The sequence below is a fragment of the Diprion similis genome, chromosome 4, assembly GCF_021155765.1.
Source record: "Diprion similis isolate iyDipSimi1 chromosome 4, iyDipSimi1.1, whole genome shotgun sequence".
Lineage (NCBI taxonomy): Eukaryota > Metazoa > Arthropoda > Insecta > Hymenoptera > Diprionidae > Diprion > Diprion similis.
The window spans coordinates 11,991,829-12,019,811 of record NC_060108.1 but is presented as its reverse complement, the minus strand read 5'-3'; the positions used below and the strand labels follow the sequence as shown (position 1 = coordinate 12,019,811).

Genomic DNA, 27,983 nt, shown 5'->3' with positions numbered 1-27,983 from the left:
CTCAACTTCTTTGCTTCGTTTATTTCGAAACTTCGTCACGGTTGACCGTTCTCGATACTTTTAATCAGGTCGCCACCGGCGCAGGTATAAATCGTAGCATCTCCCTTTGCTTTGAATGAATTTTAGAATAAAATTGAAACCAAAGGTTTAAAGGAAGGTAATTAAAGACAAACTTTATCCCCCTTTCCTTTTTTCTCTGGGCTCACATATCATTCCATCGATCCGTTATCCGACGTTCAGCTCGTTTCGGGTACATCCGCGATCACGCGACGATCCGTGGCAGCAGATTGCGTTATTTGGAGGGAACCGGAGGGCGGCAACGACAGGGAACGATAATCCAAAGCTGGAGCAGCGGGATGCTGGCCTTCGCGATGCCTTCGCAGATCCACCTTCCGTTGGAATGCCTTATCGCACAAGCCGCACTGGAACGGTTTGTAACCGGTGTGCTTTCGCATGTGCGTTATCAGATTACTGCTCTGGGAAAAGGCTTTTCCGCAAACTACACACTTGTGGGGTTTTTCACCTGAAACAAAAAACAAGATGATTTTTCTGGTTAAAAATCCGTTCAGATCAGACTTCATACTTAGGGATGTTCGATTCTGAATCGATCTTCAGGAGAATCGATCCTTTTGACGAGAAAAATCGATCTTTTTTTTATCGATTCTCCAGTCTACGATTTTCGAGAGAATCGATTCTTATAGGCTGGAATGGATTCTTTTTTTTTTTCTTTTTTTTTTTTTTTTTCTTGGTTCTGAGGCAATAAGACTGCGAATAATCTTATGAAACCGAGACGCGTGAAAATATTAGAGTGCGAGAACGCTTAGAACAAAGAATAACTAGAGGAGAGAGTAAACGGTAGACATTGAGGTTAGGATTTTGGTTATTCGCTTGATTTGGAGTTTTGCTGTTTTGGGACACGTAACATGAAAAGATCGATTTTAACAAAATCGATCTTTTCCCCTTCGATTTTTAATAGAACCGATTCTTAAACATCCGATTCCGAATCGACCCAGACATCGATTATTTATAGAAGATCGAACATCCCTACTTCATACTCGAATCGTACGCCCTGGTCATTGAATACACAATTTACTCAAGAGTTGCTCCATCCATAGGAGGACGTAGCGCGCGTCTCCACCTACCGGCAAAAGGGTGAACTACTGAGCGCTGAAATTACGCGATAACCTTGCACAGTTAGAAAGTCACACTTCGTTCCTCTTCGAAGACGGGTGGTAAAGAAAAAAGCTGTACATACACACACATTTCAAATACATGCATCAAACATCGTACCGTCATGAGTCAAATTTCAGGTGGGAACGCAAGCAATCGAAACAATACACGTATGATGTGTGCGTGTGTGTATAAGCTGCACTGGTACTCAGTGTCAGTTAGTCATGATATTGACACGTTTTTTTTTCGACACGAACATTTTCGATTTCATTATTTTTCATTGGAGATCTCACACCAATTTTTTCAACAGTTTGAGATATTATTTTTTTTTTTCCACTAATACATCTAACGTTTATATGCTTGTGTATTGCATTAGGTGTAAGTATGCCTATATACTGAACAATGGCGGAATGTTCGCAGACTCGAATAGACGTTTTTTTTTTTTTTTTTGGTCAACTTTGCACTAAATTGCCGATTCAATTTCTTTTTACAAGGCTTAGGATCACCTACTGAGTATAAAATCACAAAATGCTGACAGATTCCGGTGGAGCTTCGGGCGCCATCTTGAAAAAACGTTCTTGACCGATATCTCGGAAACTATGCACTTTGGGACAAAAGTTATACTGATTATTATTGTGGAGAATAAAATTTTGCATCTTTTGTATTGAATAAACTTTTTTGTAAAATTTACCTTTTACGATTTATGGCTCATTTAATGAACAAGTTTTTCTATGTCAACCGATAACTCTTATATAATATTGGATTAATCAATAAAAAGTATCTTTCAATTTTTACAGATCAATATATTCCCCACAACTTTTGTTTGAAACTTTCTTTCTAATGTCTATAATTTTTTTACCTATAGCACGTTCAATGTTTACGCAAAACAAAAGATGCAAAATTTTATTCTCTACAATAATGATTCGCATGAAATTTGCCCTAAAGTGCATAGTTATCGAGATATCGGTAAAAAAAAGTGTTTTCAAGATGGCAGCTGAAACTCCACCGAAATCTGTCAGCATTTTATGATTTTATACTCAGTAAGTGATCCTAAACCTTATGAAAATAAGAAAAAAACGATAAATTGGATCGGTAATTTAGTGGGAAGTTAAATTTTATTTTGACCTCATGACAGGAGTGACAATTTCAGAATTGTTGTTTGGTTTAACTTTGATTGTTGTTGTTGTTGTTGTTGTTGTTGTTGCAATAATTATTTTTATTCTTTCTCAATGTTCTTGGAAAATTTATCTTATTGCGTGTGCATATCGGATATAACTCGGCTGACACGAGTTGCAAAGGCAGATACGTATACGGTATGTATACAGTGTGTACAATATTCTTGTATATTAACCACGCTGGTATAAGTGTAGGTTTATGCATATATATAGGGAGTAATTGGCGCACGCAGTTGTATGATACTTTGGTTGTTATTGTTTCTTTGAACGAGGTTATCCTAACGCAGCTGAGCTAACCAATTAATCTTTGAGCTTGGAAACTTATACACCTTATGTGTACATCTATATATATATATATATATATATATATATATATATACATACACTGCATGTTAAATATCGCGTCACGGACGGACGAAGGCGCAGCCTATAAATCTTGTAATCCACATAGTCCGTAGTTTTCTTCGAACCTAATTACATTCGTAACAGGAAAAAATCGATATATGTCTCTCGATTTAACTTCTGCCCATATTAAACGATAAATTTTCTATTTCTCCCCCCTAATTTCGGTATTACACATCAATATATCGACGGCCAGAGATCTAATATTCAAACTGGGACGAATGGGGTCAATTAAATCTAGCACAGAAGGAACGCGATGTAATTCCTACGTAACACTTGTGTATATATATACAAGCATAGGCGAAGAAAAAATTCTATTTTATTATTATTATCGTTGTTCTTATTATCATTATTATCACTTATTCTCTAGCTTACAAAATGTTTCAACGAGAATTACAACCGTGCTTTTCGCATCCACTGCAGTGGCAAGCCATGCAGACGTTACAGGTTGTAATATAACAAATCCACGTTATACAGGGATTGTTATTCGCGACGCGACAGACGGTATCAACTGAAAAAATATAATATATACATATTATATGTATTTATATACTATATATATAATATATATAGTATATATACACACACACACACCAGAGACCGAGTCTTGAACGATCTGAAAATAAGCTTGTTTTTTCTTTATTTCTTTTTTCTTTTCCTTCCTTTCCTCATATCCATCTTTTTTATCTTGGTCTCTTTTGCTTGTGCTTTTCTTTCTCTTTGTTCTGTACCTACATACTTTCTCCATATTGTATCATTTTTATGTCCGAACGGATACACCGCTAATGTTTCCAACGACGAGTATTTTTGTACGGATCAATTGATGATCCTCCGATGATCGAAGCCATGCAAAATCACTCTTAGTAAAATTAATTTTGAAAGAAAGAAAAAGAATAAATAAATAAATAAAAAACCGTATTGACTACACAATGTTTTAGAAAAATCAATTAAGTTCTATCGATGGATTCGTTTTTGCAGAATTTAACGATAAAATTGTTATTTTCAGCTATACGAACATTCCAATTAATGATACGCGCACGTTTTCGAAGAATAAAAATTCAAGTCACTTTGTCTGTTTAAGAAAAACACGCCGTATACTGACTACGCTTCGCAATCGTAACCTGAACGACAATCGCGTTTCACAATGCAATTTTTTCTTTTTTTTTTTCTTCTAATCTTACTTGTCAATTTTCATATATTTTTACTTCACCTCGATAATGACTAGATTATACAATTGAGTTTGTGTTGTGTTTTAAACTTCACGAAAATTGACTTACTAGTGTATGAGAACAATTGAAGCAACTATGACACGATACGTTATTTCTGACGTTTGAAAATAATTCTTACGCATAATATTGGTGTTCGTATAATAATAATTGCTAAAACAATTATGAACTCGAGGTGAGGTTCGCGTATAATCGATCTTGGTACATATGCACACGTGTGTATAAACAATTACATGGATAGATTGATGTATATCTACCTACAGATAGTTAGATGTTAATTTATTACGTTGGATAACACGTGTGAACAGATAGACAGAGACTAGACATGAAGGTAACGAGAGAAGAACATAAAACAAGATAACAGATTAAAGAAAGATGAAAAATTAGAATATGGGGAAGAAAAATAGTGAGAATAGCAAAAGTAAGGAATAGTGTTGAATTTAGACACGCATGTAAAGAAAAAAAAAAAATTAGAATTAAGATAAATAATCTAAAATAATTGACAGTTGAAAAAAATAAATAAATAAATAAAAAAGTTTACTTGATGAGAGTAATGCTGGTAAATCGTGACGCGTTATTCTATCAAACTGAGTGTGTTTACGTAAAAATTGTGAGGCCCTTTCACGGGCTATGTTTACTCGTCGTATCGTTAAATCAAATTAGTTTACGACTTTTTAGTCGAAAGGATCCCTCCTCCCTCTCGCCCTCTCGCCTCAACGTTGGAACGCATGAGGCCATTATTACCTGGTAAATGATCGGACAATTACATCATCAATCAATGGTGTTGTTGCCGGGTAGGACAGTGGTTGAAAAAGGGAGCGCAAACTCGTTATCTCAAGATCCGAAATCGACGAAGCTGCTTCTTACATCTCGAGTTCGGACAAAGATCTATTTTTTTTTTTCTCACCACTTCAAATATCCCGAAATAGTCACGTCATGGCTCAAAAAGTGATAGGATAGAACGAAAAAAGGCGAAGCAACGAAGGAGCCACACGTTTTTTATGTACATACTCGGCAATTAACGTAATTGTCAACGTGGATTCGATCTGCCCCCCCCCCCTTCCCCTTCCCCTTCCCCTTCACCATACCCTCGCCATCGGTGTACCTATTGTCAGTCACCAATCAAGAGAACTCCAGTCGAATAACAATAATATTTTCAACTCGCCACCTCCGAGGGCAAACAATCGCTAATAGCATTACCTGCATAATAAGTGTATCGCTTTTATGTTGTATGTGTGTGTACACGCAGTTCTCGACTCGCTCGCTGGTGTTATATTATACATCACAACGCAGCTACAACAATTATTATCGTTCGTCATATAACCGAGACAATTTAGGTACATATCATAATCGTCGTTTTCCATAAGTCATCGGCAATTTACAATTTCATTACATGAAACTGGAATCCCATATGCATTGATGTATACTAATGACAAAATGACAGAATTTTTTTCTTACAAGTTTTCACGAAATTTTTGTTTTTATATATATTCTGAAAATAGAGGCTTACGTTTCACGTGAAACTGTACATAATCTCTCACGATTGTCTCAATAATCATCATCATAAATCAAGAGATGGTATATCGTAAAATATTTTCTTAATTTGTTAGGTTATAAGAACGTGGTATAGGTTTATTATTATAGGATATCGAAGGTTATTCGGTTCACGGAAATCGTCACCACGTGACATCGCTGAGAACAAATCTTCCAGATATTTCATCAATTACTGTATCGCGTCTGGTATGTTTTTATCTCGTTATAAAATTCATTTCTTCACTGCAGTATGACGCAAATATTCCTCCATGAAGCCAACGATGCTCCATTGTGTGATCATCTAAGAAAATATGATGGCTTGGAGGTAATACTGCGGTCGATTGGCGTCAGGGACTTTCGTGATTTAGCGTTGGAACACCTTTTGTAATCAACGAATACGCCTTTGGCTCACGTCAAAAGCTTTGTTTCCGCAGCATCTGAGAAGGAAAGTATCCTACGTCCATCTCTCCGATTTTATTCCATTTCTAACGCGTCATTGTAGACTGAAAACTAAGTGAGACGTATTTCTTTTTGTCTCATTGTAGCTAACTTTGAGATTTTTTTTTTTAAGAATTAGCTAAAGATTTCGGTCCAAAACCTATTGGAGTATAAATGACTTATATTTATCTGTATTCAAGAATTTTTCCGACATTTTTTGACCCAGAATACCCTCTAAAACAATATTCGAGCACCGGAATGTCCGCAGTAGGAATCGTGTATCAAAAAATGACAGTGTGGACGGAGGGTTAAGGGGACGAAATCGTAAGATATTACGAAAGAGATTAAATCGAAAACATCAACAAATGGAAACGGAAACAAACAAAACGTTTTGCTGTTTAAAAAAAAAAACAATTTTTACGGCATGGGCATTGAAAAGTCAACTTTTTGTGGCAGTTTTCGTTTCGTAAAGTGACGCTTTATACGACAGCGAACAAAGTTGCGGAATAAAGTCTTTATTCCGCAGTTTTTATGCGCAGTTCGAAGTGCGCATCCCAAAATGCCGAATAAAGTAGCTTCGTCGAAGAGATCGCGACATAACCTCACTCTTCCTTTTGCTTTTCAATGCCCATAGCGTAAAAAATATTGTACGTGGCATGCCCGTAAACCGTTTTTTGGCTCGGATAATTTCAGTACTCGCTTCCGGCTCGCCTTCAGCTCGTCCTGAAATCTTTATAAAAAAGAGAATATTTTATTGTAAATATCAAAATTAATAATATAATTGTTACAAAAATTCAAAAAATGATTTGGTTACTCTTCACGTGTTTTCGCAGATTGAAAAAACTTGAAAAGAAGTTTTACTTCAATCGCTCAATTCGTTTGAATCAAAACTCCATACGACACAATAAACGAAAAGCTCCTGTCAAGTCAATCAATTATAAAAGTTGAAGATTATCTTTTCATGTTTTATCTAAATCAATCCTGTACAACACATGTTTATGGATGCTCTTCAGTCTATTCGAAATTCAACTTGTTCTCACGATGAACATGATTTCTGTATCGAAACACGCGACGACGTTAAGTGACCAGTTTTGGAAAAAATAATTTATCACAATAGTATTTTAAAACCTTGTGAGATATTCAAAGTTTTCAATTCCGCGGTTTATTTACATTTACCGGCTACGGCGTATGTATCGCTAATTTGATCTTTAAAATATTAAAATTCTACTTCAAGAGTGATTCGATCGATGGAGGTTGTTCTGTTCTGTTCTTGGGTCGCTGACACCTTCGACTTTCCCATACAGATGCTAGTCCTGACGACGCGACGTTGCGTCGACGGTTCGCACTCCACAATCACCACCTCGGTGGGTGAAACGTGGCGTTTCGAGCCTCCTCGAAGCTACCTATGCCTAATTGCACGTTTCACCGTTTCACGACTTTGGAAAATCAATCCCTGACCCAACCGATACTTCGTATATACTGCAGTCTAGCCGACTTGACCTGCGTGGTTAGACTGATGGTCACCATTGGTGGAAAAACGATTCGGAAATACTTTATTCGTACATTTGTACGTAGAAACTAGAAACTGAAAATTTTTTCGCACTATTCTCACAAGATTCTCATGAAAATAATGAAAACTATTTTTAGGCTAGACTTGTTAACCTCTTTCGATTCTATTTCGCGATCAGATTGAGGTTAGCTTTGAAAATCTAACACTTTGGATACGTGACAGAAATTACTTTGAACGTTTTTTTCAACCGTGATTCGTACGTCCCATCCGTCACCAGAGATACAAGTCGATAACGCGATCGTCTACCCCTATGAATCACAGGTGGACATCGACCAACGACCGGTAGACAGATAGACGACAAAATGACCGACATACCCTTATCTCTTTCCCGTGTCTCTACATTATATCGTCGACGCTCAACCCGCACGCGACTATCAGGGCAAAGTGTCGCGATTCAAAGATGAACACCACCTGTCCTCTGTCCGTTATTTTCTCATATCCTCTTGCTGGGATTTAATACTCTATACCGTCATGTCAGCTGAGAGACAGACCTGATTAACGAGACTAGATATTATATTTTTTATTTTAGGTTATAAAATGATCGATTTTCAATTGGATAATATTATTCAAAGAGATCGTGTTTGTTTGGTATAAACGCTGGATCAAAAATGTTCAAATCACAAAATTTGAATTGTTTCTTACTCTGTGGTTAGTATCTCGTTTTTTTACCTGTAGATAATAAATTTTTAATTGTATGATTGCAGGATAAATTGAACAATTTTAATGAATATTTTCAGGCAAAGGTAGTCCGATCCGACAGGCCTTCTGCACCACGTCACGCCGAAGTCATAAACAAAGCCATTCCTGTACTGTCTGCAAAGGGAACTGTGGGTACGTAGGTTTCTCACACGTTGGATCATGGAATATTTAAACGTTTAAATCGACGTCGACTGGGGTGACTAAGTTTATACTTTACCTCATGTTGTATTATTGAGCAGTACTAATGAAACGGAAATAGCATATTGTGTACCAAGGGCGTAAAGTGGGATTCTTTGAACCAAATACTGCAGCCATAAGAGAGGTTAAAAAGTCCGTTTAGCCTTTGGTGCACAGCATATTTTTTTTAACGCATGTATGGATTTTTTTTTTTCTTTGCTATTTCAAACGCGTCAATTATTGATGATTTTCTTGGAAATATTGAAAAATATTTTAACACGCGTTTTAAGGTTTTTTTCTTTTTCTTCTTATTTTTCTTTTGTCCGCACAAGGAGGCTAGAGAAAAGTGAGAACGCCCGCTACTCGATTATTAAGAAACTTTTACGCTATTAAAACTATTGAAATTTACGATATTTTGGTTTCAAATGCACCGTTTCAAAAAAATACGAAACAATCGATTAATCGATTAATTTTTACCGATTCAATCAAGTCGTTTTTGGTTATTTTTTTGAACTTGATCAATCGATGTATCAATTATTTTCAGTTTAATGCCAATCGCTTCACCTGGTAAAATGCAACCGAAAAGGCATACAGTTTTCTTTATAAATCATTATCTGTTTTTTCGGTGCCGATTCTCATCCGAGTAGGGATTAAATCAAAGCAATACGAGTTAGCAGAATGATATTTTTCAAATCAACAAGAACGTAGTCTAAGCGGTGTACCTATTTTATGATTTTTTCAACACAGTACCCGGAATTTTATACACAATTGAAAATCTAACTATATAAATAAAAAAAAAAATGATGAATTCAATCCCAGAAAGAAGTTCGTAGAAAAAATTTGTTCATTTTGTTTCGTAGTTGTACAAAAGTCGCGAAGGTAAACATTATTCGATTTTCTTTCTTTTTTTTTTTTTTTTGGCAACTGTTACAGGAAAAAAGAAATACATATATAAAAAAAAACAAAAAAAAAAAAAAAAACAAGACAACAAACGCGTCCATGAATTTTTCCAGTCAGTTCAGAATTTCGAGGCCGAAAAACCCGGGAATATTTCGTCTCATTGTCTTACAAAAAAAAAAAAAAAAAAAAAAAAAAAAAATTTGCTTTCAATCTCGTGGTTTTCAAAATCACGTGAAAATAAATTTCTGCGTTAGCGATTGTCGATGACGAATTTCTCAATCACACTGTGATTCATTAATCTTGAATAAATTTTTTTTTATTTCCTCAACTAATATCTTTTACTGAAACATTATCACAAGTTAAACAGATCTGTCAGTTTGAAAAAAAAATTTTTCAATCGTTATTTTTGAAATTATTATATAAATAACAGGCTCTCAAACTACTGTGTGAATATCTTACTTCCCATCGTACTTTACACCCAATCCTATTTATTTGTAGCAAAAAAAAACATAAACAAAAACAAAAAACAAGCAATGAAATTTGTTGAAATGAAAAAGAAAAACAACGAAAATCAAAGACGAGCGTCGCTGACCGTTGGAATTGGCCTGGAATGCCCCATAGCTCCACGCACCGTTGCGTTGGGCGAGTAATGTGTTCCTTCCATCGGGACACGTGCCTCGGCACGTGGCAAACGGGCGCCGCATCGCGTCGGCCGGAAGCTCACTTAGGCTCTCCCCAAACACTCGTTTCCCACATTAAGCTCGTCCATCCTTCCGGTTTCACGACTGTTTTACGACTCTATAATGACTCGTGGCCAGGAGCGATTTAATCGACGCTCTGTTATATTACGGCGCTTTTGATGTTTAATGGCGATCTACGCACACCTATACTCTGTATTCTCGTGCATGCAAAGCAGCGACGTAATTACACGTGTAACGGTCCTCCTCCTCCTCCTCCTCCTCCTCCTCCTTTTCCCCATCCCTCGTATCAGTGGCTAATTTTCTCGCAAAATTCCAAAGGTTTCAATATTTTAAACGACTATATCGTGCGATCGAATTTTCAATTTTTTTATACATCGTCTTGGCGTTAATAATCATCAGAAAGTCAGTAATATTTATGAACGCCTTTTACGTAAGCGAGAAATATATCCAGATTACTTAGTACTTATACAGATGAAATATGGATAATTTTTAAATGAAATTTTGAACGTTTCGATTATTTGTCATCTTTATTCAGTTCTCCTAAATGTGAAACTCATATTGTGTTAAAGATTTAGAAAAAGAAAAAAAATAAATAAATAGAAGAAGAAGAAGAAGAAGAAGAATAAGCTCTATTCTCGCTTCGATTTCACGCAAGAGTAAAGATTTCATGATTCCTTTTGAAAATTTATCAGTCCGGTTGAATGCAACAGTCCACACACAGTTTACTGCACTACACTGTATATACGTACACATATATATACATATATATAAAAGATAAGTACATGTATAAAAAAAATGCATCTATCGTTGCATATATCTGTGTTTTTATGGGGAGGGTAGAAAATGGATCTGGCATAAAGTTTCTCGCAAATTGCAGCTAATGACCGTTTCGCAATGCATTATTCAACCGGCTTGCAGAGCTACGGGATAGCTCAATCTATGGGGTGAACTGCTCTTGGATTTCTTTTCTTCCCTACCGTTTCACTAGCTAGGTTACTTGGAGAGAGAAAAAAAAAAAAAAAAAAAAAAAAAAACTCTTACAGTTAGCGACTAGATTGTTTGCAGCCATCACTTTTGATTGCAGCAATTGTGAGACGGGAGGGAAACCGTATCGGCATACGTACTTAGAAGAATTACAAATTTCGTAATTCTCCTCTATATATATATATGTGTATATATATCAGGGTGCTTCATTTGAAACGAACATTTTTTTTTTTTTTTTTTCGCTGATACATAAAAATTTTGTTCCTTCTATCGAAATAGAAATTTCATGAAAATTTGAGCCCTTAATCTTAATTTTAAGTGGTTCCTCTCGATCGATGTATATTTCCCATTTAAATAACATGTAATTCATGATTTTTTTAATTTAAATTAACATAGCTCCGTTTGATTTCATGGTATTTCATTGCGATTAGTCAGAATTTGTAGTATATTAGTGACTCTTTGAAAGTACCCAGTAACATTTTTTTGTACTTGAACCCGTCTCATCGGTGTCGGTCTCGAAAGCCCAATTTTCTTAAAAATTGTTACATTTTCGTACTTATCAACAAAACAGTTGAAGTTATAAAAAAATTGTCAAAGAACAATTTGTAGGAAATTGAATTTCTTACAGCAAATAGCCCTTTATAGATTTTCTGAGGTGCGTAGTCCAAAAGGTATAGACAGTTTAATATATTAAAATCCAAAGAAAAATATGAAATTTCATATGAAATACCGACGAGACGGGTTCAAGTATAAAAAAATGTTAGTGGGTACTTTCAAAGAGTCACTAATATACTACAAATTCTGACTAATCGCAATGAAATACCATGAAATCAAACGGAGCTATGTTAATTTAAATTAAAAAAATCATGAATTACATGTTATTTAAATGGGAAATATACATCGATCGAGAGGAACCACTTAAAATAAAGATTAAGGGTTCAAATTTTCAGGGAATTTCTTTTTCGATAGAAGGAACAAAATTTTTATGTGTCAGCGAAAAAAAAAAAATGTTCGTTTCAAATGAAGCACCCTAATATATATATATATATATATATAAATACAGTGTGAAATCAAGTTCAAAGGTTGAGAAAAACATTTATCGGCCAGGCGAAATTTCGAGAATAATTCACAGTTATATGTGAATACCTCGAGTCGAGTACGTACATATCTGCACCTCGATTCTTCGCCGATAAAACACATAAATTATTAATAACAATCTGTTTTAGCTGCAAGTACATCAGCGCGTATGACAGAATAAACAATAATAAAAAGCTAAGACTAAAACTGCTGAAAAAACACCCTGCAAAATGTTGTGTTTTATTAACCATGCGTGTAAACATATGTGTGTGTGTGTATATATATATATATATGCGGCACATATTCTATATACATATCGTGAGTTAGACGCTCGGATATGTGCGACGATTCTCAGCAGGTGGTAAGAAAAATTTTCACATCGTATCCCGTACGTATACGAGAATAACGAAATTGAGTGGGACATTTTATTTTCCTCCTTTTTCCTTCGTTTCTTTTTCCCCTTCTTTTCTTTTTTTTATATTTTTCACTCGTTGCTTCGCTTTCTTATATTTTGTTTATTTATTTATTTATTTATTTTTTTTGTCATGTTTTCATTCCCTCTCACTCCGACAGTATCATTTATATTTTCTTATTTCAGGATTTGTAGTTTCGAAATGACAACGCCAATCTTTTTTTACGTGTAAACACTCTTTGTTAGTAATATCTTTGCTCTGGACTATGTATAGTGGAAAAACAAATTTATACACATGTAATATATATATATATATATATATATAAAAACAAAACAAAAACAAGACAAATAAGAAAATCCGTGGCAATCTCTAAAACAAACGGAAGAATATCTCACTATTGGGCACATCAAAAATCAAATCTAATTCTAAGCATTATAAACGGCAGAGATAATTAAAATAATGGAAAAAAAAATCAATTGTCATATATTATTTTCAATAGTATATATATATATATATATATATATATATATATATATATATATATATACTATTCAAATCATATAATAAATCATCATCATATATATATATATATATATATACTATTGGAAATAATTTATGACAATTGATTTTTTTTTTCCATTATTTTAATTATCTCTGCCGTTTATAATGCTTAGAATTAGATTTGATTTTTGATGTGCCCAATAGTGAGATATTCTTCCGTTTGCTTCAGAGATTGCCACGGATTTTCTTATTTGTCTTGTTTTTGTTTTGTTTTTTTTTTTTTTGTTTTTTTTCAATCACAGAGATATTTAACGATGGATAAAAAAAAAAAAAAAAAAAAAAATAATGATAATAATAAAAAACTAGGGGGTGAATCGACTCGATAACGAGCTTTGTCATTACTAACTAATCAAACTACACGATTAGATGTGGAAACACCGAAGTAACTGGCATTCGTTGAATACGCAAGTACACTTGACGTGTATGTATTTTCACCTCTTTGCCTCTATATGTATAAGTAGAAAATTTTTGTACAAACCCCCCTTACAACAGACAATTCTTCAAGAAATTTTCCCAATCATAGATATACCTACAGTTTTCAATTAGTTCTCTTCTAGATAGGTGAATTAATAGTTAACTAATCGCTTCCAATAGCGATGATAGTCGTGTCCGTGTATATACAAGCTGGGGTTATAAGTGTAAATCAAGCCTTGTCCGCAGTTCCCCCTTCCCCCCTCCCCTCTCCCCCCCCCCCTCTCCACCCCCATCCGTTTACCACGTTTTCCCCCATCGTTCACCTTCTCAACCCTCACCTCCCCTCTTAATATCATCGTCGCTTTTTGCCTTGTGAAAGTTTCCCATGAATTATTCCTGTGGGACAAAGTCCAGACCTTCTCGCATGTATCCTCACGCGTTATATATATATATATATGTGTGTATATATAATGGTTCGTACATACGTGTAATATATATATATATAATTTAGGGTGCTTCATTTGAAACGAACATTTTTTTTTTTCGCTGACACATGAAAATTTGTTTACTGACATTAAAAGAAAAAAATTTCCTCCAAATATGAGCCCTTAATTTTAATTTTAAGTAATTCCTCTAGATCGTTGAATTTTTTCTATTTAAAGTAACGTGTAAATCAATGATTCTTTTTTTTTTTTTTTTTTTTTTCTTATATTTTAATTGTTTTAGCTCAGGTCGGTTTTATGAGTTTTCGTTGTAATTAATCGCAATCTGTAATGTATCAAGAGATTCTTTAAAAGTGTTTAGTAATATTTTTCTGTAAATTGAACCGTCTCGTTAGTGTCCATCTAGAAAGCCCAATATCCACGAAAATTTGTCATATTTTCTTTGTTATCAACGAAACGGCTGAAGTTACGATTATTGAAAAAGTCAGAGAACAATTTGTAGGTAATTAAATTTTCTACAAAAAATGTCTGATTATATATTTTGCTAAAGTTTTGCCCAAAATTCAGAAAAAAAATATATCACATCATCGACTAAACGATATTCAAATTAAGAATTCAGATCATTCCTTTTAAGGCTGTATTAACTGGCAAATCACACTGCGTGTAATCAATGTATAGAAGGATCTGATGGCAAGATGAATTGTCGAAATAAAATATCAACTTTTGATCTTAAGTTTATATTTTGTGGAATAAGAGCTGGCCGAAACCATATATATATATATATATATATATATATATATAGTACGTAAAATATTGAACATCGACCTGCAGTTTCTTTGTTTTACGTCCAGAAATTGACTGAACAAATATTATTTTTATCGTTAGTCAAATTTTATACATTCAATTCCTTTTAAACCAATCTTCGTACCTTCTAACCGGTGATTATCTTTACTTGTTTTTATAACGTTTGCTCGTTTATTTCTTATAAAAAACACATATTTCCGTACGAAACGATTCGTCGCAAGGTTAAGATGACTTTGACGATCATCCAGAAATTTAAATATTTTGTTTTTCTGCGTTTTTTTTTTTTGCGATATACGTTTTTTTCGATTACCGTTTCATCCCAGGCACTTACGGCCTTATATATATATGTATCATACTTTGTGGCACAAGGCGAGGGTCTGCCATTGCATTGGCACGTTGCCATTAGACGATAAGAAGGTTTGGTAAGATAAAAGAGGAGTTGAGGGGCGGTGCTAAGGGAGGATCACACGAATCGGCAATTTTATTTCTGACCCCGAATTACGCAACCTTTTCTCTCTCCGCCACGAACAACGCGTCGCCTCGGCATTACCCAATCTATGACATATTGATGAGGAGAAAATATCTAACCCTGTCTAGTAGGCTGTCCCTTAATCTTTATACCATGGTTGATTTATAACGAAATTACATGTAGTTATACCATCGACTGCAGCCACGTTATATATATATATATGTAGATATATAGATATGCGTATATGTATACGCTACGTTATCCACTATCAGCTATATAGGGAGGTTCATTTTCTTGATGAAAACTGTGCGTAATATGTGTAATACGAATCAGTGAATTTAACTGCGGCGACGATTCTTGCAAGTCATTGTACACTTGTTGTAAATCGAATCGACTGTATATCCATCGCTAAAGTCACTGAATTGGTGATAAATGCCTGACAAAAATTAACTAGGTTCATTTATTTATAAAAATTAATCAATCAATCCGCGTTTGGTAAGAAGAAAACATTTTCTAAAAAGTCAGCCGATTTTTTCATACCTATACAGACAGCACTTACAAAAAAGAAAAAAAAAAAAAAAAAAAAAAAAATCTTTGGACGGAGATGTTTTTTTTTTATCAAGTTGAAATTTTCAAGTCAGGTTATAGCTAAAGTTTGTTGGAAATATTGAAAAAGGTGAAGATCTTCGATTCGTGACCTCGTTTTTTTTTTTTTCTTTTCTTTTCTTTTTTTTGTTCGTTCATCCAAGAGTTTGTTCTCAAAAAACAACTGGTAAAACATCATGTCTGTCAATCTGCCAGACTTAAAAACCTGTTTTTCCGTTTCCTCGAGTTACACGAATCGTGTATGTCAAGTAAAATTTTCCTAGATTTCAACGATGTAATAAAGTTGTCGGTTTTAAGTGTACGTACATACATAGGTACATCCATATCACCCGAACACTTCTATCGAATAATGTATGCACTCGTCATATATACAATATCAAGTTACATTGCCTCGTTTGACGTGTTCTTGTTTTTTTTTTTTCTTTCTTTTTTTTTTTCAACCCGCATTCGTGTTCACCCGACACTTATACGCACACACGTATATAAGGTATAGCGAACAATGTCAATCAAGACAACGAGGATAGAGTAAAGTATTAATAATAATATTGGCACAATACACCGCGGCTAAAGCAGCATCGAGGAACGAGATCGCGATGCAAAACTGCGCAGACGATAAAAAAAAAAAAAAGAAAAGAATTTGTGTTAACAATTCCGTGGAAAATAACAGGTCTGATTTACTCTTGGGAGTGTGAATATATAGCTTTATTATACCTCTGCGTCTGTTTTATTGGGTTCACACGTACGCATCTACACGAGTATCTAAGATACAGATATATTGTGCAGACGATACACGATCATTTTCTTTAATCTAGGGATTTCTAGTGGGAAAATATTTTTTCTATCATTTTTTCGATAAGTAATTTTGGTACGGCAATTAAATTGCAAAGTTTATTTAAAATCTGAGGTACGGATTTTCAATTTGGATATATGTAACAGTTTCTTTGGGAATGTTTTTTCATAGACGAAAAAGAGTTTGAACACTTTTTAAACGAGTTTTGGTCTTCGTTAGGTTTTAAAAAATTCAAGATTCTTCCTTGCGAGACTATTAACGAACGCAATTATATTAGAAAGGGATTAATCCTTTGAATCAAATATTTTTCCTCGCAGTCAAAATCCTTGAAACTGGGTATACAAGGGTTTTTGGGATCGCTGAAAATTTAAAAATTCAAGATAGCGAATATAAAAATGAATCCTATTCTCACATATTATATCCGCCATTTTGAATTTTGAAAATCTCAGTTCGGATTTGTAATCAGCGATCCCAAAAACTCACTTTAACTAAATTTCAATTTATTTCTTTGCATAGATTCTTCAAAAATGAATTTTTCCGAAAAAAAATGTCATCTTTTCCTTAGTTTTTTTCATCCATTAATCTTAAATTATAAACAATTATGCGAATTAGATTGTATTCTTATGTTCCTTCATTACTGAAGTAACTAAAAAGCGCAAAAAACCTGATCCGAACACGTAAAAAAGTATATAAATTAGAAAAATTTAAGAAAATCAAGGTAGGAACGTGGGCTCTTCGGTTCTCTACGATCGAAATGAGGCATCTCGCGCTAAGAATAGGTTAGAAAAGAGTTGAGTATGGGACATGTGTCGCGAAGGCTTGCTTCCAAGACTCAAGACTCAAGTCTCAATCGTCGGTATTACCGGGAGAATTGCTGCATTTACTTTACTTGCCTATAAAGTGTAGAAAAAGGTAAAAGGGTAGTTTGTTGTTATCAAGTGTATCTACTGTGCAACTGTTACGAAGCCAATCGAGAATACGGATAAACTATGCAGATACCGATTGTGAGAAATTTGTTGTGCAGCAATTTCTTCAGCCCTTCTCGCATTGATGATACAACGATTCTTGCAATATCTATAGGAAACTACACCAGGAGCCTTTTTTTTATATTCTCAACGGTGAATTAATTATCCGAATGCATTGCGACGACTTTCCTTTTTTCCCAAAATTCCTCTCTCTCTCTCTCTCTCCGAGCAAGGGTGATCCTTACTTTTAAAGCGTGAACAATGAGGTTCCGATTTCATTTATTACAATTCTTTATGCTTTTTGTACTCCTGCAGACACAAGTATATAGTGCTCTCTCTCTCTCTCTCTTCGTCTGCATGGTACTAACGCGTGATGAAGTCATACGTCAGAAATTTTCCGATAATTCGATGTCATTAAAATTGATTTGCAATGTATATTTTATGCGAGAAAAGGCTTGAAACTCACCGGTATGGATGTAGGTGTGTTTCTTCATGTCTGATTTCTGGTGAAACCTCTTGCCGCAATACTGGCACGGATATGGCCGCGTGTCCGAGTGGATCAGTAGATGCGTACTCAGCGTGCTAGATCGCTTGAATGCTTTTCCGCACTGCTTGCACTGGAACAAAGTTGAGAAAATAGGGGATTAAAAGTCAGAATCACCTTAATAACTTATTCCTGCAGGTCTAAAGTATAATAAAAATCCAACGTTTACCACTTTGTCCAGAAAGTTGTCCAACAAAGGGTGTTAACCAAAGCTTGTCTGATCTAATTATTCCTGATCTACATTGGGCTTCCAATTCAATACTTCCAGACTTTTGAACTGAGTATCAAAAGCATCGAAAAGGCAAGAAATAGATATTTATGTAGCTTGCCCGTAAACCGCCTGATTTTTTTTGGCAAGGATAAAGATTTCAGGACGAGCCGGAAGCGAGTACTGAAATTATCCGAGCGAAAAAACGGTTTACGGGCATGCCACGTACAATATTTTTTACTCTATGGGCATTGAAAAGCAAAAGGAAGAGTGAGGTTATGTCGCGATCTCTTCGACGAAGCTACTTTATTCGGCATTTTGGGATGCGCACTTCGAACTGCGCATCAAAACTGCGGAATAAAGACTTTATTCCGCAACTTTGTTCGCTACCGTATAAAGCGTCACTTTACCGAACGAAAACTGCCACAAAAAGTTGACTTTTCAATGCCCATGCCGTAAAAAGTAATGTAACGCCAAGTATGGTGTATGGTATAAAATACGAGTCATGGTACTTTGTGTATGCTCAATGTTTGCTAAAGTTAATCGATTATCATGAATCATTAGCTCGGTGAGTTGTTGCCTATTTTTTTATCGCGTTATCATCGGACCATCATATTCGTTATACGTAAACGCGGCTCCCGGAAAACTAATATAAGAAACATCATGTTCGAGTCTCTATGTCTCTTCGTACTGTGTTGAAGTTAGACGTTGGCGATTGTGAGCACAGGTGCATCGTGCATCGGGAAGGTTTTTACTCTCATTGGTGTAACAGGCGAGCATGCGTAGCACAAAGGCGACGACGGCTAGTCGCTGGCGACTCGATTTGTCACCGACTATAGGATCGCCGTTTGAACTAATTCTATAATACAATCGTATGTCGAACGTGTGTCTGTGATGTTTGCTATTCGTCTCTAACGCGCTTTCATGCTTTCATGCCTCTCTGTGGAATCAGCGGGTTTTTTAATTCCCGCGCCGTTCAGACGCCTCGTAACAGTCGATATAGTGTGCAACTTAAATAAGAAAATAATGCCGGAGCGCATCGCTATTAGCGTTCATTTTTCAATGGCGTTGAATAAGAATGGGAATTGCAAGGAAGTACTCGATTCATACGGGGAACGGAGGTCTACCAAGATACCGAGACACCAAGGTGCGGACTCCGCGCCTCATTCATACCGAGCAGAACACACATACTTCCGGTTGCATCAGAGACAAAGACCTGGAAACGAGCTCACGCTGTTAAGATACTAATAAGCCTGCAATTTCAAACCGCGACTTCCATCCACCTATTTTCGATCTACCGTCTAGTATTTTGCCAATTTAGTCTCGGTTATTGGCTTGATTTTTATTAAACTTATTAAATAAAACATTTTTACATTGTGGCGACGGTAAAATTAGACGTTTTTATTTTTTTGACTACTGGATTTACGGTTTTTATGACAAAATTTCGCAATTTTAGTATCAATTTTTCAAGCACAGCCAAATATCGGATCAACTTTTACCTACGAATTGCCAAAAATTACATTCGTTAACGTTATACTAATTAAATTAAACTAAAAAAAATCTAAACAATTTAGCCCACGAGAGTAAGAAAATTTGAGAAAAACCGTTTAAGAAACAACTTAAAATTCGATTGCTTTTAACATATAAAATCATATTTTTTTATGAAAAGAAGATGCTACGTAATAATTTTATGGCTCTCTACTTTGTAGAAAGATTAATACGAATTGAATTTTTTTTTAGTCTGCTCTGAATAAAATTTCCAAAACCATTAATTTTAGATATAATTGTTAGTTTAATACACACATTGCCAAAAATTATTCAACTACTTTATTCCTATAAGAAATACAAGAAAAATAAATAAATATAGTTCATAAATCACCTATTGTGGTACTTGCAATGGGTTTATATGTGTGTGTGTGTGTGTGTGTAACTACATGCGTCGAGAAAAGCAGTAGCGCAATCAATGACACGTCCGACAGGATATTCCGGTTTGACAAATTATCCGACTAATGGTCACCTTGGCCAGCTCTTTGAATTATATAATTACCACGGCATGTTTCAGCTTGATGTATCGCACTGTTAAGTGACAACGCTGTTGCGTTGGCGTTAAAAGGTTCATTCAAATGCTGGAAAGCTCCGAAAAGCTTCGAAACGCTGTTTTACCGAGAGGTACGAATTTCCTGCCCACTGATTTCCTTTCGCTCTACAATCTGCGCGGGTCTGATCAGAAAACCATTTTTCAGATTCAGTTGGACTCCGTCATGTCAGGTCATTGAGTATAACGATCAAAATTCAGGACTTAGAAATTAAAAAGGAAAAAAGAGATACTGGAACGTCGTTTGCAATGACAGTGAATATTTTTTCTTGTTTCCTTTACTATATATATATATATACAGTAGAAGTTATACTCTATGATGTAAGAAAAATAATATTTTTCCAACAATCTATGATGATCGGACATTTTTCGCACTTGCAAGAGCAAATGTGCGTAGAAGGGAAACGTGGAGAAGAAATAACAAAAAATACGTATCAACTTAACCTTATCTGTTCGTCTTTATGGCTACTAAATAGGATATTAATGTAATTATTCAACTAATTGGTTGATGCAAAAAAATGAATAAGAAAAAATCATACCAAGTATACCTAATGAGTATCGTAATGTCACTGGAAAAAAATCACTTTCTTACTGAAACTAATCAAGGAGAGTTAATTTTTTACAATCTTGCCATCGTCTCTATAGTAAAAAGCATGGAATCTTCTTAAAAACATTGCAGATCGAACTGAAATACGCATGAATTTGTACCGCGTCGAAACTCAAAACTTACCTGGAAAGTTCTCTCCGAGGAAGAGGGTGGCGTCAGTGGTGAATAATGTACGAGCCTCGATACGGCTGGGGTTGATGCGATCGGGGGACTCCAGGACGACGGAGGCCGCGTTTCTTTCGCTTCTCTTTCACAGACTGACCCTGGCGACCATATCTCACTTTTGCGCAAACTATGGCTCGGCGAACTGTCGCCTGGTTTTGTGCTTAGATTTAGAGGCGCGTCATCTTCTGAAAAATATAATCAACACACGCACACACCTGTAAATACTGAGTATACAATCACTGATTTAATCGCGGTGCATTCTGGGATAGTTGTTTCTAAAATTGACCGAAAATTCGACTAGAAACTAGTTCAGGTTCCGCGAGATTTTTTAGATCGGTTGATCCTAATGTAAAAAAAAAAAAAATATAAGGCATTTAACCAAAAAGCCATGATTTTTTATGGTATTTCGAATAGTCTTTGAGAATATTCTTCCGGAAGCCTGGAAGCTTGAGGTCTGGCAGTGAGTGTGGAAGCATATTCAGTGCTAGAAAAATACTGGTTTTTCCATATCCTTATCAGTGTAGAGCAACAGCTCTTCCAGTTGTCCTTGGTAGGTTTGCTATCTGCGGCAATACGCGCACCGTAATGCATTAGTGGCGCATGCATAAGGAGCACCGATTAACCTGCACTTGATGCAGTCTTACGTAAACTATATACGAACGGCTGATAGTAACCGTTCGATATACCGCTATATATTAATTAGTCACGTCTTATCACCTTCAAACACCACTCCAAGAGCGTAAAAAGAATGCGGGACGATATATATACCTACTATCGACTGAAAATTACTGCCCGTAGAATTGATGCACGATTTGTGCCCATCGTTCGTTAAATTCTCTTATTTATTATTAACTTGACTTTTGACCAATTCGATTAGGTACTCGATTTATCACTAAAACGTGACTTCGAGTCATTTTTGAACAACAGTTTCCAATACTTGATCCAACTATTTATTGTTAGAAAACAAATGCTAAACCAGTGCATCTACCTCACGCATGTTTATATGAAGATAAACGAGACTCACCGGCACTTCGGGCTTTCTCGGGGGTGTAACCATGATGCGTTAATGGCGAACTGGCCCGCGCTGGACTCAAAGGTTCAGCAGGATGTAGTTGGGCCCCGGTAGACGTCGTGTTTTGATGATGGCTCGGTATTCTCGAGGGCAGTAGAGAATGGGGCAGCAAAAGACCTGCGGCGTGGTGTGCCCACCAAGGCAAAGCCCCAACCGCACCCCCAGCGACGCTGCCGCTAGCGTAACCCCCGTAAACAAGACCGCACCGCATTTCTGAAAATTTGACAAATTGGTACGATGTATTCAGAGGAGGAACAGAAATTTCACAGAAAATTAACGGCAGGATTTGGCAAGTGGACGGATTTATAGGTAGACATCGACGGATTGTTGCATGAAGCTCGATGAATACGTTTCCAAAGATCATGTGACGAAACTGATAGAATCTTTTGAGTGAGACCGAGTTTCATTCGGATCCAGTCACGTTTTTAACTCTACCCCACTTTGTTGAATTCGGTATTTAAAATTTGGAACATCTAATATCAAATTCGGGTCATGTAACCTCCAAGACCATAACACTGAAGCCAACATGTAGTTTTCGGAACTTTAGTCGGATTAGTAAGTACGAAAAAGTGCTAGCTGTGAAGATGTGGCAATTTAGTTGAATAGAGGATAAGCAAAATTAGTACAAAACGAAAAAATTAGCAACTTACCACGGTTGCCAGTCGTTCCTGCGGTGAACGTTAAGTTGGGCAGACGGAGGTCAGGATGATGTTGTTGGTGGGAGACTAGAGTGAAGGCGCTGAATCGGTCCAGGATGGGAGCCGGTGGAATCCTTGTGGAGGCTGCGGTGCTGCCGCTGCCGCTACAGCTGCTGCTTGAGCTGCTCCTGCTGCTGTTGCTGTTGCTGCTCCCCCGTCCGCCGTCAGGACTCCAGGGGGACGCCGGTAAAGCAGAACTCGGGCTTACCGGCGGCGACAGTGTTGCCGGGGGAGACAATGCTCCGGCGGGAACCCCGACTGTGCCCGGGTGCAACTCCGGTTTCACGTGCCAGGACCTCGGGACGGCTTCTGGAATTATAAAGGAAAGGGGCTCGTCACGGGGGTTGCGGGATTAATTTAATCGCCAAAGAGTACGATCTTACGGGAAAATTAGAATCTTTTGATTCGGTGCTAAATGAATAGTTTTCTTCTCTTTAGAGTGATAAGATCGGTTTAAAATAATCCTGTTTGCAATTTTGTTTCATCAATTTTCTGAACCTTTGTGAGCCAACGAACTAGCACAATTTCGAACACTATTCTTTCCCAAGATTTTAAACGATTTCATTAGACTAGAAAGAAAAAAAAAGTGTAATTTTATGAGATTTGTTCGTCTCATTGGCACTGCGATGTATCTTTAAGATAGTGCTACTTAATCGTCTTTACCGACCGGGTAAAATTGAACTTATTTCGGCTAATATCAGATCCTAAGCCTCTTTGAATCAAAAATCTTATGGCTATTTTGGAAATCATAAGTTGACAAATCTCTCAAAATGTGAGTTCTAGTTGAGGTCGAAACGTCGCGAAGGTCGTAATTCACTCTGCAATAAACATGTCTTGATATTCATGGAATAAATTGACTAAACGAGTTTATTATTTCCAGTCGACGATATATTGAATTAATTTTGAATAAACGTTTTAGGAAAAACTCGCTATTGCTTTTATTCGATTGTCCGTAAAATTCTTCCACCTATAAAAATTATTTGTGCGAGGGAATAATACGTTTTATTGAAAAATTGAAAACATTTTGAGAGCTGGTGCAGTCTGCACAGAAATGTAAAATTATACCAATATTTTAAGAACCATCTGACTAAATTGCTGTCCGTAATAATAACCGCGTTACTTTTAAATAACTCTCACTCATCAGCGCTAACTACTCATGAATTTAATGCAACCCTGTGGGAGACAATTAATATGCATGTATACCAATAGAAAGAATACAAAATTTGCATCTGGCATAGCAGCATCTAACAAAAACGATGAAACTACGAATCTCAAAATTCAAATATTCAACTTCCAAAATTACCGAAGAACATCAATTGAGTGTAACAGCCATAAATCGCATTCTGTGTAACTCAGACTTTCTGCGGTATGAATTTTTCTCCGGCGGAAAAATAACGTATTACGATTTCGCTAGTACCTAGTAGCTTAAGCTCACACGAACGATCGGTCGACACTAATTCTGATGACACGGTGGCGTGAAAAGGAATTACATAGGTAGTTACACGATATAAGCCTGTAACGTGACGTGGATTTTATCGGAACCATATTACTCTGTGGATATCAAAAGTATCCACAAGGGGCCGATACATAGGCATTTGGAATAATTGAAATTTCATGTCATTACTACGTGCTATAAGCCCCTATAGGTTATAAAAAGAAAATGATCGTAAACAAAAGAAATCCATACATTGATGAGAAAACCGGGAGATCTATGATAACACTTTAAATATGTCTAAAGCGAAAAATCTACAATTACAATTAGTTTTAAAGAGATGTGTCTCATGTTAGTGAATTTATTTTCATTAAACTGTTTGCTCGTGCTTTCAAACTTTTCTAACCGTTGATCGTGAGCATTGAAGAACAAAGAAACTTCCGAATACTTAAGTAATAAAAGTTTAGTGAAATTATCGTAATTGATTGAAAAATAATGTGTTTATCCCAAAAATGCCCAAAAGAGCCCAAAAATGTTATTACAGACTTATAATATTTTTTTTACGGCATGGGCATTGAAAAGTCAACTTTTTGTGGCAGTTTTCGTTCCGTAAAGTGACGCGTTATACGGCAGCGAACAAAGTTGCTGAATAAAGTCTTTATTCCGCAGTTTTGATGCGCAGTTCGAAGTGCGCATCCCAAACTGCCGAATAAAGTAGCTTCGTCGAAGAGATCGCGACATAACCTCACTCTTCGTTTTGCTTTTCAATGCCCATAGCGTAAAAAATATTGTACGTGGCATGCCCGTAAACCGTTTTTTGGCTCGGATAATTTCAGTACTCGCTTCCTGCTCGCCTTCAGTTCGTCCTGAAATCTTTATCCTTGCCAAAAAAACAGGCGGTTTACGGGCATGCCACATAAATAGCTATTGAATATCTCCATCAACGAACATACAAACGAATAAATTTATTAATGAACGAATTAACAGAACGATCAGAAATACTGTTCAAACGCGATGATCGTTCAATCAACTTTGATGATTGCAAATCCATCAAATAACGCAGGCAAACACCATGACTATATACCTACGTTATATGTAAAAAATATTGTGCCTAAAAGCGGGGAGCAACCCCCACCGCGTATAAAGCGATGGCAAAGATTCGAGGCAGATATCAGGTGTGTATAATGTTCATCCACCTTCCCGTCCTGTCGTGATATTCGAAAAACGTGTCTATATCAGCGTTCAATCGTGCGTGTTCGACAAGGACGTGTCCGAACGCATTTGCACGCAGGTCATTACGACAACCATAAATACGAGGAGGAGGAATATCCTCCATTGTCTGCACTATTGAAACGCGCGTAACGGTAATGCACAGCGAAAATTTACTCGCGTAAAAATCGACCCAGAATGCATTACATGACGGATATGTGTGAACGAGAAAACAGATAAAGAAATCTCGCATCATTATATCGTATGATTATTGAAAATATTATAATTTAACATTGACAGCAATGAATCGATCAAATTCAAAGGATTCTGTAAAAATATATCAATTTTCTCTATATAAAGTAATATTTTTATCGAATAAAATTTTTCCACCGATTATAATATCTTCGCCATATACATATATAAAGATTCAAATCGCGTCTACGTTCTATACATTTTTCATCCCCTTCGTCGATTCAGTTTGATATGTTATTTACGCGGGTGGCTCGCAGGAATCAGAAAAACCTTTAGGAAGAATAATTGAAAGAGAAAAAATATCTGGAAATATAAACGTTGCGTAGATGTACAGAAATCGATGGTTCTTTTTTCCTTCTATTTTATCTTATTGTATTTTTATTTTTATTTATTTTTTCATTTCTTTTTTTTTTTTTTTCTTCCGAAACGACGCAAATAACTTCAGACAGCGACCAAGTTAAATAAAACGATCGCTTGTGTATTCGGCGAATGACGTAACCGTCTGAATAATTTCCATATACATTATACGGTATAAGAATTTTTACGAGAATTTCCCGTACGATATCGATACCAGAAGGTGGTGGTTGGTTGACTTTATACCGTCCGTTCCGTGATTTGACATTGACAAATGTCTTTTTATATATACCTATATGTCGCGTATTTATGACACGGTATATATATATATATATATATATATATATATATCTCGTGGTATTTTATGTGTCATGTACCAACATAAAGAGAGTGTCATGTGTCTTAAAAAAGATCGTGACAAGTGCAAAAAAAAATCCCAACTATATATATATATATATATATATACATAAAAATGAGTTTTTTTTTTTCTTTTTTTCCACCAACAAAACAACCGGCAGGTTCGGCTGTACGCTGTCTGTATGCGTCTAGCTGCTGCAGCAATGGTATTTTGGTACAACAACCATGTGTGGTCAGGTGGTGTGCTCTGTCAATCGAACAGGAAAAACTTTTTATGACCGTGTTTGAGGTAGTCAATATTTGAAGGATGTGTATTATAGGTAATCTGAGTAAGAAGCTGGCCAAATATTAAACGTGATCCGTAAACGAGACATTAACGGTTTATCTCGATCAAATCTAACGGAGCAGGCAGGCGTCTGCGGATTCCGCGCAGCCCCTCTGATGATATGTCGCGACTATATAAGGTTGATTTATTAATTCCGACTCTGCATAAGCGTGACAAGTTAATTGTCAGCTATTTATGTCCCACTGATTGATTCGCAAGAGAAATAATAAAAAAAAAAAAAAAAAAAAAAAAACTAAACCAAACGAAGCCAAACCCAAAAAAAAAAAAAAAAAAAAAAGAGTTAGAATCACTTTCGCGGAACATTACAAATGGCAGAGATATATACGATACAGTTCACTGTATGTAAGTGCCTAAATGCTGTACAACAATTATATGTCAGACGGTTAAATAGATGTATTTGTCACTGTAGTCAAAAGACTCTACCGTAGCTTTGCACACATGCATGCATGCATGCACGAATTGTAAAACTAGTTTAATGCAAAGAACGAATCTCTGTCCTGACTGAGGAGACAATGTCTATTGTAACAACGCGGTTTTTTTCGTCTGCGGGCAAATCTTTTTCATGATCACGCGAAAAGCATGAGTAATACACTGATTTAAATAATGATTCGTTGTATAACTATTCACATATTCTCATGTTTTTCATATTACAGACGAGAAATAGCTAGACGTTGTACGATTTAACGTAAATCAGACTCTCCTGAAGAAAATAAGCGTCACTGCTAAGCAAAAACGTTCCTCGAATATTCTAGATTAACAGGTGCTACAGGTTATTACAGAATTGGAAAAATAGGTGAAAAGATACTTGGGAGTAGTATAACCAGTAAATACTATACACCGGAAGTAGACGTTAGAATTTACAATTCATTTTACTTTCAATCTTAATGTCAATTTCTCGTAGAACGACGTATTTCGAACGAAACCGAAATGAAGTTTCACCCGAAAATCTTCACCTATTTACAGTAAAATAATAACGACGGTTAATTAATTATTTTAACTCACCACACATCACGTTTCGACGCGTTCTTCCACACACTGGAACAATCGAGGTTCATCAATTTATCGGCATGCGGAAACTGTGCTCTTTGGAGCCTCTCGGAAGAAGAAAAAAAAAAAAAAAAAAACAA

The 27,983-nt window shown here is 35.9% G+C and overlaps 2 protein-coding genes across 2 annotated transcripts in view; both read right to left on the bottom strand.

Annotated features, from left to right (window-relative positions):
* Nucleotides 1-27,983, bottom strand: part of LOC124405424 (protein lifeguard 1-like) — a 339,693-nt gene that overhangs the window by 95,618 nt on the left and 216,092 nt on the right. The gene's annotated exons all lie outside the window — the stretch shown is intronic.
* Nucleotides 26-27,932, bottom strand: LOC124405423 (protein odd-skipped-related 1-like). Its single transcript, XM_046880296.1, has 6 exons — nt 27,859-27,932; nt 22,859-23,215; nt 22,161-22,421; nt 21,095-21,321; nt 17,984-18,134; nt 26-523 (listed from the first exon to the last, which is right to left on the bottom strand). Exons 1-6 carry the CDS (start codon nt 27,863-27,865, stop codon nt 237-239), a joined length of 1,290 nt encoding a protein of 429 aa, XP_046736252.1. The 5' UTR covers nt 27,866-27,932; the 3' UTR covers nt 26-236.